Source organism: Micropterus dolomieu, linkage group LG12, assembly GCF_021292245.1.
Source record: "Micropterus dolomieu isolate WLL.071019.BEF.003 ecotype Adirondacks linkage group LG12, ASM2129224v1, whole genome shotgun sequence".
Classification (NCBI taxonomy): Eukaryota; Metazoa; Chordata; class Actinopteri; order Centrarchiformes; family Centrarchidae; genus Micropterus; species Micropterus dolomieu.
This window is the reverse complement of record NC_060161.1, coordinates 5,908,738-5,919,927: the sequence shown is the minus strand read 5'-3', so window position 1 is coordinate 5,919,927 and position 11,190 is coordinate 5,908,738. Positions and strand designations below refer to the sequence as shown.

The following is an 11,190-nucleotide window of genomic DNA, read 5'->3' as shown; positions in this document are numbered from 1 at the left end:
TTGTGTCTCTTTGTGGTAGTTTTTTTCTCTTTTGCTTTGAGTGTCTTTCTGGTGGTTTTAAGTTTCTTTGTGGTAGTTTTGTGTCTCTTTTGTTTTGTGTGTCTTTGTGGTACTTTTATGTCCCTTTTTTTGTGTCTTTGTGTTACTTTTATGTCTCTTTTGTTTTGTGTGTCTTTGTGGTGGTTTTATGTGTCTTGTTTTTTGTGTCTTTGTGGTGGTTTTGTGTCTCTTTGTGGTGGTTTTATGTCTCTTGTTTTCTGTGTCTTTGTGGTGGTTTTATGTCTCTTTGTGGTGGCTTTGTGTGTCTTTGTGGTGGTTTTGTGTCTGTTTTGTTTTGCGTCACTTTCTGGTGGTTTTAAGGTTCTTTGTGGTAGGTTTGTGTCTCTTTTGTTTTGTGTCTTTGTGGTGGTTTTGTGTCTCTTTCTGATGGTTTTATGTCTCTTTTGTTTTGTGTGTCTTTGTGGTGGTTTTATGTCTCTTTTGTTTTGTGTGTCTTTGAGGTGGTTTTATGTCTCTTTGTGGTGGCTTTGTGTGTCTTTGTGGTGGTTTTATGTCTCTTTTGTTTTGTGTCTCTTTGTGGTGGTTTTGAGTTTATTTGTGGTAGTTTTGTTCTCTTTTGTTTTCAGAGTCTTTCTGGTGGTTTTAAGTTTCTCTGTGGTAGTTTTGTGTCACTTTTGTTTTGTGTGTCTTTGTGGTGGTTTTATGTCTCTTTTGTTTTGAGTGTCTTTGTGGTGGTTTAGGTTTTCTTTGTGGTTGGTTTCAGGAACATCAGGTTCTTCATCCAGACTTGGACGGTTCATGGTCCGGCTTCTCAGGGCATGTCACTGTCTCGGCCCATCATGTTTTGAACAAATTGACCGGTGAAACAGCAGCAGATGATGAAGGTAAAATAAATAAATCAAGTCTGAATGGAAAAAGAAAAAGGATTCCTGTTCATACAGAGGACACTGATATCTTTCTGCTCTTTTTACTCAATAATAGCTTTTATTGAATTTCAAAAACGAATATTTTCTCTTTACAACAAACATGAAATCTTTGCTGTGATGACAGAAAGCAACACTACAAGTTGTCTTTTCCTAAACAGAAGGTTTGGTGCTAACAGCCCTCAGTGTAAAGACACTATTATTCATAGAAACAGGGATGTCATCTGGACAAAGAACGACAGATTCAAAAATAGAGGATATTTCTAAAGTGGCACTTAAAATCTTTTCCTACAGACTGACCTCTACTGGTCAGATCTCGCATTTACATTCCTGCTTTATACTTGCTTTCACATAATTTACATAGATTTATATATCTCAACAAGCCACGAGTAAATACTACTTTCTTTGCACCAACAAAAAATGACAGAAATAATAAAACAGAAAACAAAGTCTCAAGTGGAATAATTTCTGTAGATACATCATACTCTTCATCTTCTCAAAGTGACCTGAAGCTGCTCAGGGCAAAACATTTATTCCCTTTAAATCATCGTCTTTGAGGTTTGAGTTTAAAAATGTCTGCCGTGCTGGCGGCAGGAGGAGGAGGAGAAGGAGGACAAAAGTAGTTCTTTCAGAGCTCAGTGCAAAGTCAGATTATTAAATGTGTTTCTGAAGAAGCCACAGATGTTTGTAATGTTTAAAGAAACCGCTGAGAGAGAGAGAGAACAGAGGAACCAGGGAGTCCTCAGACCTCCCAGCTCTGTTTCCCTGCTGACATCCTGAATCTGGAGCTCCTGGCCCAGGTTTCACCGAGTTGTTGTAAAAACACTAAATTGTGAACTTGTTTTTCTGCACTGACATCACACCGAGCTACTGAAGACACATGTCGTCCACCTGTCTGCCGCCATCACAGGCAGCAGCAAACACACAGGTTTACTGGTCGCACCTGAACGCAACCCGCTGCTGCGTGACAGCATCCAGCCTGACGCCGTCACCATGGAGACGTGAATAAATCCTGTCTGGGCCACATGGCTGTTATACGAGATGTGTGTTGAGTTTAGACGAATGAATCTGATACTGTGATGGAGGTCTCAGGCAGGATCCCAGGACCAGGACTCTGCTGCATCACAGTTCTTCATTAATTCTGTCAGTGTTACCATCGGTTACTTTGTTTTGTGATCAATAAGATTACCGTTTGATCGGTTTAGTAACAACTCCTCACAAAAATACTATAGGATAGGATTCTGCTTCTGGACCAGTTATGGACCCTTCAGAGTGAGAGAGGAAATCATTCCTGCTGATGACCGTGACCTCACAGTAACTCTGGAACTCTCCTGGATGTTAAACAATCTGATTGGTCTAAAGCTATATGCTGTGACATCATGGCAGCCACAGCCTTTCCGCCTCTGGATCAGGACTGGATTCTCTGTCCTGAATACTGGAGATAAACAAACATTCGTTCATCAGCAGGAACATCAGGATCTTCATCCAGAGGTTCATGGTCCGGTTTTTCAGGGCGCGTCACTGTCTCGGACTAAGGTTGGATAAAGGAGTTTTACGGGTCTGTCGGTTCAGAGAAACCTTAAGGTCTCCAGTCCAATCACCACTCTGGCTCTGAGGGACCTGACCGGTCTGACAGTTGAAAAACTAAATTCATTTGTGGCAAAAAGTCAAACAGACTTGATCTGAGCGCAGACAAACACTAACATTAGCTAACGTCACATTAACCGCTGAGAACTTTTTCCAAACTCTTGTTCTCCGTCTCTTCCAGTGTTTGGTTCTAACTTAGCCTAGCTTAGCACAAAGATTGGGCGCAAGGGGAAACTGCTAGCATAGCTCCATCTGTAGAGAACAACCACCTTCTAACATGTTTGAGTGGAGAATCATGTGGTCTTAGCAGGAGTTAGCAACTAGTTTGTGCTCAGCTAGGCTAACCATTCCTGGCCCTCTCTTTGGACCTACAGAGATGAAAGTAATATTATTAAAACATCTTTTTAAGACTTGGATTAAATACAGTTTGTCCCTCTTCTTCCAGTTAAAAGTGTCTGGTCCATTATTTTTCATCAACATCACGGCGGGTCCGTAAAGTCCTCAAAATGATGGAGCAGGAAGTCATTTAAACATTTCTGAACTAACAAATATCATCCCTGTGCTGCGACATTTAGCTTCTGTTGGATCACATCCTGGTGGGCTGACAGGGGGGCTTCACCATCGCACATCCCTACTGCATTTCCCAGAAACCACCTCTCCTGTTACCTGTAGGCCGTTTTCACACCTGGAGGTACTCTGATACGGTGTGTCAGACGTTAAAGACTTTCTGTCGCCTGATCACTCGGGGTTCACTCTGGTGAACTCAGTTGGTTGTTGGTGTGAAAATGCCCTGAACAGATGTCAGCTGAGGTAAAGAAGTGGATTATGGGAAAAGTGGTATAGGAATAGGGGGCGGGTCTGAGCGAACTAACCTATGGTCTACAGTCACCATCCTTCGGTAAGGATGGACTCACAGCTCTTGTCTCCAAACTTTAGCGGCCACCGCACCTGCACCAGACCACAATCACCCAAACCGTCATGAAGTCAGCTGTTCGCAGTGTCACACAGCAGTTCATACAGGTACAGGTAAGTCCAGGTACAGTTACCCTCCTGTACAGGTACACTCCTGCACAGGTACAGGTACGCTCCTGCACAGGTACAGGTACGCTCCTGCACAGGTACAATCGGGTACAGATACGCTCCTGTACAGGTACAATCGGATACAGATACGCTCCTGTACAGGTACAATCGGATACAGATACGCTCCTGTACAGGTACAATCGGATACAGGTACGCTCGGGTACAGGTACCCTCCTGTACAGGTACAATCGGATACAGGTACGTTCGGGTACAAGTACCCTCCTGTACAGGTACGTTCGGGTACAGGTACGCTCGGGTACAGGTACGCTCCTGTACAGGTACGCTCGGATACAGTTACGCTCGGGTACAGGTACGCTCCTGTACAGGTACGTTCGGGTACAGGTACCCTCCTGTACAGGTACAATCGGGTACAGGTACCCTCCTGTACAGGTACAATCGGATACAGGTACGCTAGGGTACAGGTACGCTCGGATACAGGTACGCTCGGGTACAGGTACCCTCCTGTACAGGTACCCTCCTGTACAGGTACAATCGGATACAGGTACGCTAGGGTACAGGTACGCTCCTGTACAGGTACGCTCGGATACAGGTACGCTCGGGTACAGGTACCCTCCTGTACAGGTACAATCGGATACAGGTACGCTCCTGTACAGGTACGCTCTAGTACAGGTACGTTCGGGTACAGGTGTGTCAACACATCATCACAGCTACACAGAGAACATCATTAGAAATGCAGGTTAAGTCACAAAAGTCAAAGATTGTGGTTACAGATGAGATGAGATGAGGCTTTCAGGTTTAAACAACAAACAAGTCTTTCTGTGATGTCATAATTAGGACCACGCCCCCTTCAGCTCGATCTCTTATTGGCTATCACAGCCTTTTCCACAGCTTGGAAAACAAGAACAAATTTAAAGAATAAAGTCATAATATTGAGAAAACAACAGTCTGTTCTGTGCTTTAAAGGACTTCAGTGGTTCTGAATCTAAACCAGTGTTTTACCTAAATCCTGTTTTACAGCCCTTTGTCTCCTGTTTAGACATGTTTAACTGAGGATTTTTGGCATTTCCCTGTTTTTTTCCTTATTTATAATTCATCTCAGGTCTTAATACATCTTTAAAAAAGTCAAGTTGTTTGGAGCTTTACAGTGTGATTCTGCCGCTGACAACACAGTTTAGTACAGTTAGCAGTTAGCATCAATCCCAAAATGTCATTTAGTATCAGAACACAGATCTGTGTTGGAGGCATGTTGGTGGTGTTGGCGGGGTATTGGAGGTGTGTTAGAGGCGTGTTGGTGGCGTGTTGAAGGCATATTGGCGGCGTGTTGGAGGCATGTTGGAGGTATGTTGGAGGCGTGTTGGTGGGATGTTGGAGGTATGTTGGTGGCGTGTTGGAGGTGTATTTGTAGTGTGTTGGAGGCGTGTTGGTGGAATGTTGGAGGTATGTTGGTGGTGTATTGGAGGCATGTTGGTGGTATGTTGGAGGTATGTTGGTGGCGTGTTGGAGGTGTATTGGAGGTGTATTGGAGGTGTATTGGAGGCGTGTTGGAGGTGAGTTTGTAGTGTGTTGGAGGCGTGTTGGTGGAATGTTGGAGGTATGTTGGTGGCGTGTTGGAGGTGTATTGGAGGTGTATTGGAGGCGTGATGGAGGTGAGTTTGTAGTGTGTTGGAGGCGTGTTGGTGGAATGTTGGAGGTATGTTGGTGGCGTGTTGGAGGTGTATTTGTAGTGTGTTGGAGGCGTGTTGGTGGAATGTTGGAGGTATGTTGGTGGTGTATTGGAGGCATGTTGGTGGTATGTTGGAGGTATGTTGGTGGCGTGTTGGAGGTGTATTGGAGGTGTATTGGAGGTGTATTGGAGGCGTGTTGGAGGTGAGTTTGTAGTGTGTTGGAGGCGTGTTGGTGGAATGTTGGAGGTATGTTGGTGGCGTGTTGGAGGTGTATTGGAGGTGTATTGGAGGCGTGATGGAGGTGAGTTTGTAGTGTGTTGGAGGCGTGTTGGTGGAATGTTGGAGGTATGTTGGTGGCGTGTTGGAGGTGTATTTGTAGTGTGTTGGAGGCGTGTTGGTGGAATGTTGGAGGTATGTTGGTGGTGTATTGGAGGCATGTTGGTGGTATGTTGGAGGTATGTTGGTGGCGTGTTGGAGGTGTATTGGAGGTGTATTGGAGGTGTATTGGAGGCGTGTTGGAGGTGAGTTTGTAGTGTGTTGGAGGCGTGTTGGTGGAATGTTGGAGGTATGTTGGTGGCGTGTTGGAGGTGTATTGGAGGTGTATTGGAGGCGTGATGGAGGTGAGTTTGTAGTGTGTTGGAGGCGTGTTGGTGGAATGTTGGAGGTATGTTGGTGGCGTGTTGGAGGTGTATTTGTAGTGTGTTGGAGGCGTGTTGGTGGAATGTTGGAGGTATGTTGGTGGTGTATTGGAGGTGTGTTGGTGGTATGTTGGAGGTATGTTGGTGGCGTGTTGGAGGTGTATTGGAGGTGTATTGGAGGTGTATTGGAGGCGTGTTGGAGGTGTGTTTGTAGTGTGTTGGAGGCGTGTTGGTGGAATGTTGGAGGTATGTTGGTGGTGTATTGGAGGTGTGTTGGTGGTATGTTGGAGGTATGTTGGAGGTGTATTGGAGGCGTGTTGGAGGTGAGTTTGTAGTGTGTTGGAGGCGTGTTGGTGGTATGTTGGAGGTATGTTGGTGGTGTATTGGAGGTGTGTTGGTGGTATGTTGGAGGTGTATTGGAGGCGTGTTGGAGGTGTATTGGAGGTGTATTGGAGGCGTGTTGGAGATGTGTTTGTAGTGTGTTGGAGAAGTGTTGGTGGTATGTTGGAGGTATGTTGGTGGTGTATTGGAGGCGTGTTGGTGGTATGTTGGAGGTATGTTGGTGGCGTGTTGGAGGTATGTTGGTGGCGTGTTGGAGGTGTGTTGGTAGTGTGTTGGAGGCGTGTTGGAGGTGTGTTGGTTTCACTGTCAAAGATTTCCAGGTGGTACGTGCTTCAGTGCAGTAAGCTGCGGTCACATGACTTCAGGTTGAAAGTGATGAACATGGATTCTAACGTCACTTTGATCTTGTTAAATAAAACTCTGTGTGTAAAACAGTAGTACAAACATATTCAGCCAATCAGACGACAGTAAAGGCAGAGTGAACACAGTTGTACCTGAACGCCTTGTTCACAGCAGACACATCACCTGACTGCAGAAGTTAAAACATTGTGTTGGAGCAGTTGTGCCCCCCTGTGGACTGAAGATGAATTTGCTTTTATCCCCTAACATGTTTTACAGCAGAAACTTCATACTGGATTTTATGTTCTGATGGTTTACTGACAGGAAGGACAGCAGAAGCCACCGCCTTCCTACAGAAATAATAAACTCTCCGCTGTCTTTAATGTTGGAACATTTATTTTAATGTTCAGCTGATGTGAATGAACTCATCCCTTTCCTCCAATCAGAGTTCACAGTTTCTGACTCCGTCCAGCAGGGGGCCATGCTGCAGGTTTCAGCTGTGAACGAGGTGTGTGGCGTGGAGGGGCACTTCTATTCCATCTTTTAGGAGGTGTGTCTGAGGAGCAGTGTGGGGGCGGGGCTCCACTGGCCGTGGGGGTGGTGATGAGGCGCGGGGGAGCAGTCGCAGGAGCAGGGGGGGGCAGGCTTACCTAACACCCCACCAGAGTCCAGAGGGTACTCCAAGATGGAAGCCGGCGCCGCCAGAGCGTAGGGGTAGTCGTACGGCGACGCGTAAATCAGACCGGACTCGGGCCCCGCCCCCGGCATCAGAGCTGTTGGGTGAGGTGTCCCATTGGGCAGCACCGTCTGGATCTGACGAATCAGAGGCATGAGAGTGGGGCCAGTGGGGGCAGGTGTACGCAGGGTGGTGGGTGGAGCCAACACGGGGGCAGGGCCAGAGAGGAAACGAGGAGTCTGACAGGAGGCTGCAAGAGAGAAGGAGACGGCGGCTGGGGGGGGCAGGAGGAGGAGGACGAGGGGGAGAAAAACAAGGAGGAAGAAGAGGAGGAGGACAGTTAGCACAAAGTAAGGTGTGGTTGTTCTGCTTTCTGATTGGTCAGTGACTGGTCAGGCAGCCTCTGATTGGTCGGTATCTTACAGGGTTTGACATTAGCGTCTCTGTAGGTCCCGTTCAGGATGGCTAATTCCATCAGCTGCATCTTTTTCAGACTGTCCTCCCCCTCCGCCTGGAACACAGTACAGCCATCAAATACTACAACTGATGCTACTACTATAGAGTACTGTATGTGCATTACACACATAAGCTGCTGAACAATGTAAAATAGAGCTGTGTGCAGTAAATATGTGAGCACTTTAGCACTTTAATTGTTATCTTGGTGCAACAGGGCAACATGCAATAAACACACTAGCACCTTAGCAGATGCATGTTACACAAACTTCAGTTCAATGGAGCAATGTGCAACAACCACACTAGCACGTTAGCACTTTAATCCATTACATTTACATTACATTTATTCATTTAGCTGACGCTTTTATCCAAAGCGTCTTACAATTGCTATACATGTCAGAAGTCGCACGCCTCTGTAGCAATTAGGTGTTAAGTATCTTGCTCAGGGACACAATTGTGGATGGGTCACAGTGGGGGAACCCGGGTCTCTCACACCAAAGGCAGGCGTCTTATCCATTGTGCCATCACCACCACCACCCAATCCATGAAACTATGTTGTCAACAATGTATTTTTCTTCTGTGTTTATATTTTCCTCTTGTGAAGTACAACATTCTTGTGATGTTTGTTATGAAGCAACACTGCACTGTGCCCAAGCAGAATTTCCCCTTGGGGACAATAAAGTTAGCCTAGCAGGTGGGTTCAGGTGGGGACAAGTAAGGTTAGAGTGGGTTTCGGTGGGTTCAAATGAGAGAGAGCTTCTGTAATGTAGTGAACTGAACCTACAGAAGGCTAGCTATTAGCATGCTAACCTCAGAGCCTTTACTTCTTCACCCCTCACTCCAACATGAAACCAGCTTCCTGTCAGGTCTGAACACATGACACACCGAGCATGTGATCAGGTCCTCTTCCCCTTTCCTCGCCTGGCAACAGAGTTTCCCTGGCTCGTCACTGGCCGGATGAAATCAAGGAAGTGAGAGTGGAGGAAGTGAGGATCAGCAGAATCACTGCACTTCAGAATCCTGTCTGACTGTCTGACACACAAAGTCTAAAGCCTCATGCAGACAAGATTCACATCACAGGAGGAAGTTGGTAAATGAATGTTTCCTCTTCTCCTTCATAATAAAAGCTCTTGTTCTGGACGCCTTTGGATGTTCTGATGCTGTACAAGTGTTTCGGGTCAGATTCATTAAAACCCTCTGAACCAGGGCTCAACAACCTGTTAGATATGAAGTGAGCTTTCCTATCGCTCTGCAAACTTTGTCACCCACAGTGTTGAGCTCTGCATTTCCATATCCTGTGTATTCAGCTGGTCCATCAGAGATAAATCCACTTCATGTCCATCAAAGCTGTCGTGTTAGATGGACAATGAGAACAGTAACACACAGTCACACTGGAACAAAAGTCACACTGTAACAACAGCCAGATAGTACCAACAGCCAGACGGTAACAACAGTCACACTGGAACAAAAGTCACACTGTAACAACAGCCAGACTGTGTGTTAAAGTCACATTGTAACAACGGCAAAACTGTAACACAAGTCACACTGTAGCACACAGTCAGACTGCAACACATGGCGAGGCTGTAGTACAGTCTGACTGTAACACACAGTCACACTGTAAAAACAGCCAGACTGTAACACAGTCAGACTGTAAAAACAGCCAGACTATAACACACAGTTCCACTGTAAAAACAGCCAGACTGTAACACAGTCAGACTGTAAAAACAGCCAGACTATAACACACAGTTACACTGTAAAAACAGCCAGACTGTAACAACAGCCAGACTGTAACAACAACCAGTCTGTAACAACAGTCAGACTATAACAACAGTCAGACTGTAACACACCGTCACACTGGAAAAACAGCCAGACTGTAAAAACAGCCAGACTATAACACACAGTTACACTGTAAAAACAGCCAGACTGTAACAACAGCCAGACTGTAACAACAACCAGTCTGTAACAACAGTCAGACTGTAACACACAGTTACACTGTAAAAACAGCCAGACTGTAACAACAGCTAGACTGTAACAACAGCCAGACTGTAGCACACAGTCAGACTGTAACAACAGCTAGACTGTAACAACAGCCAGACTGTAGCACACAGTCAGACTGTAACAACAGCCAGACTGTAACAACAGCCAGACTGTAGCACACAGTCAGACTGTAACAACAGTCAGACTGTAACAACAGTCAGACTGTAACAACAGCCAGACTGTAACAACAGTCAGACTGTAACAACAGCCAGACTGTAACAACAGTCAGACTGTAACAACAGCCAGACTGTAACAACAGCTAGACTGTAACAACAGCCAGACTGTAACAACAGCCAGACTGTAGCACACAGTCAGACTGTAACAACAGTCAGACTGTAGCACACAGTCAGACTGTAACAACAGTCAGACTGTAACAACAGTCAGACTGTAACAACAGCTAGACTGTAACAACAGCCAGACTGTAGCACACAGTCAGACTGTAACAACAGTCAGACTGTAACAACAGCCAGACTGTAACAACAGCCAGACTGTAACAACGGCCAGACTGTAACAGCATACAGTCACACTGGAAAAACAGCCAGACTGTAACAACAGCTAGACTGTAACAACAGCTAGTCTGTAACAACAGTCAGTCTTGAACAACAATCAGACTGTAACAACAGTCAGACTGTAACAACAGTCAAAATGGAACACAGAGTCAGACTGTAATAACAGTCAGACTGGAACACAGAGTCAGACTGTAACAACAGTCAGACTGTAATAACAGTCAGACTGCAACAACGGCCAGACTGTAACAACAGTCAGACTGTAACAGCACACAGTCACACTGGAAAAACAGCCAGACTGTAACAGCAGCCAGTCTGTAACAACAGTCAGACTGTAACAACAACCAGACTGTAACAGCAGCCAGACAGTAAAAACGGTCACAAAGTAGCATGCAGCCACAATGTAACACACAGTTACACTGTGGCACACAGTCAGACTGTAACAACAGCCAGACTGTAGCATACAGTCACACTGTAGTAGTTTTCTCTGGACCCCTGCCAAATCTGACCAGTGATGACATGTATAGCCGCACGTCGTCATTCCGTCGCTGGTTGTCGAGGTGGTGTCCAGCAAACGATGTGGGCTTTGTAGATCATTGGCAGACTTTCTGGGGAAGACCTGGTCTGATCCGGAGAGACGGCATCCATCCCACTTGGGAAGGAGCAGCTCTCATTTCTAGAAATCTGGCCAAGTTTATTAGTGGACCAAATCCATGACAACCAAGAGTTGAGACCAGGAGGCAGAGTCGCAGTCTAACACACTTCTCTGCCCTTCTTTTTCAGCAGTTACCCACCCAAAACCCTACGCAGAGTCGCAGTCTAACACACTTCTCTGCCCTTCTTTTTCAGCAGTTACTCACCCAAAACCCTACGCAGAGTCGCAGTCTAACACACTTCTCTGCTCCTCCATTTCAGGAGTTACTTAGTGAAAATCCTATAGTGACGGTGTCTGTCCCCCGACCATCGAAATTATTTAAATCAAAG

General features: G+C 45.9%; 1 protein-coding gene across 2 annotated transcripts in view; it reads right to left on the bottom strand.

Annotated features, from left to right (window-relative positions):
* Positions 1 to 6,910: 6,910 nt before the first annotated feature.
* Positions 6,911 to 11,190, bottom strand: part of LOC123980621 (protein quaking-B-like) — a 24,883-nt gene continuing 20,603 nt past the window's right edge. For both annotated transcript variants that reach the window (XM_046065118.1, XM_046065117.1), the window contains 2 exons: positions 7,634 to 7,721; positions 6,911 to 7,484 (listed from right to left, as the gene is read on the bottom strand). In XM_046065118.1, the coding sequence (XP_045921074.1) occupies positions 7,078 to 7,484; positions 7,634 to 7,721 (495 nt within the window). In that variant the 3' untranslated portion in view covers positions 6,911 to 7,077. The remainder of the gene's footprint in view (positions 7,485 to 7,633; positions 7,722 to 11,190) is intronic.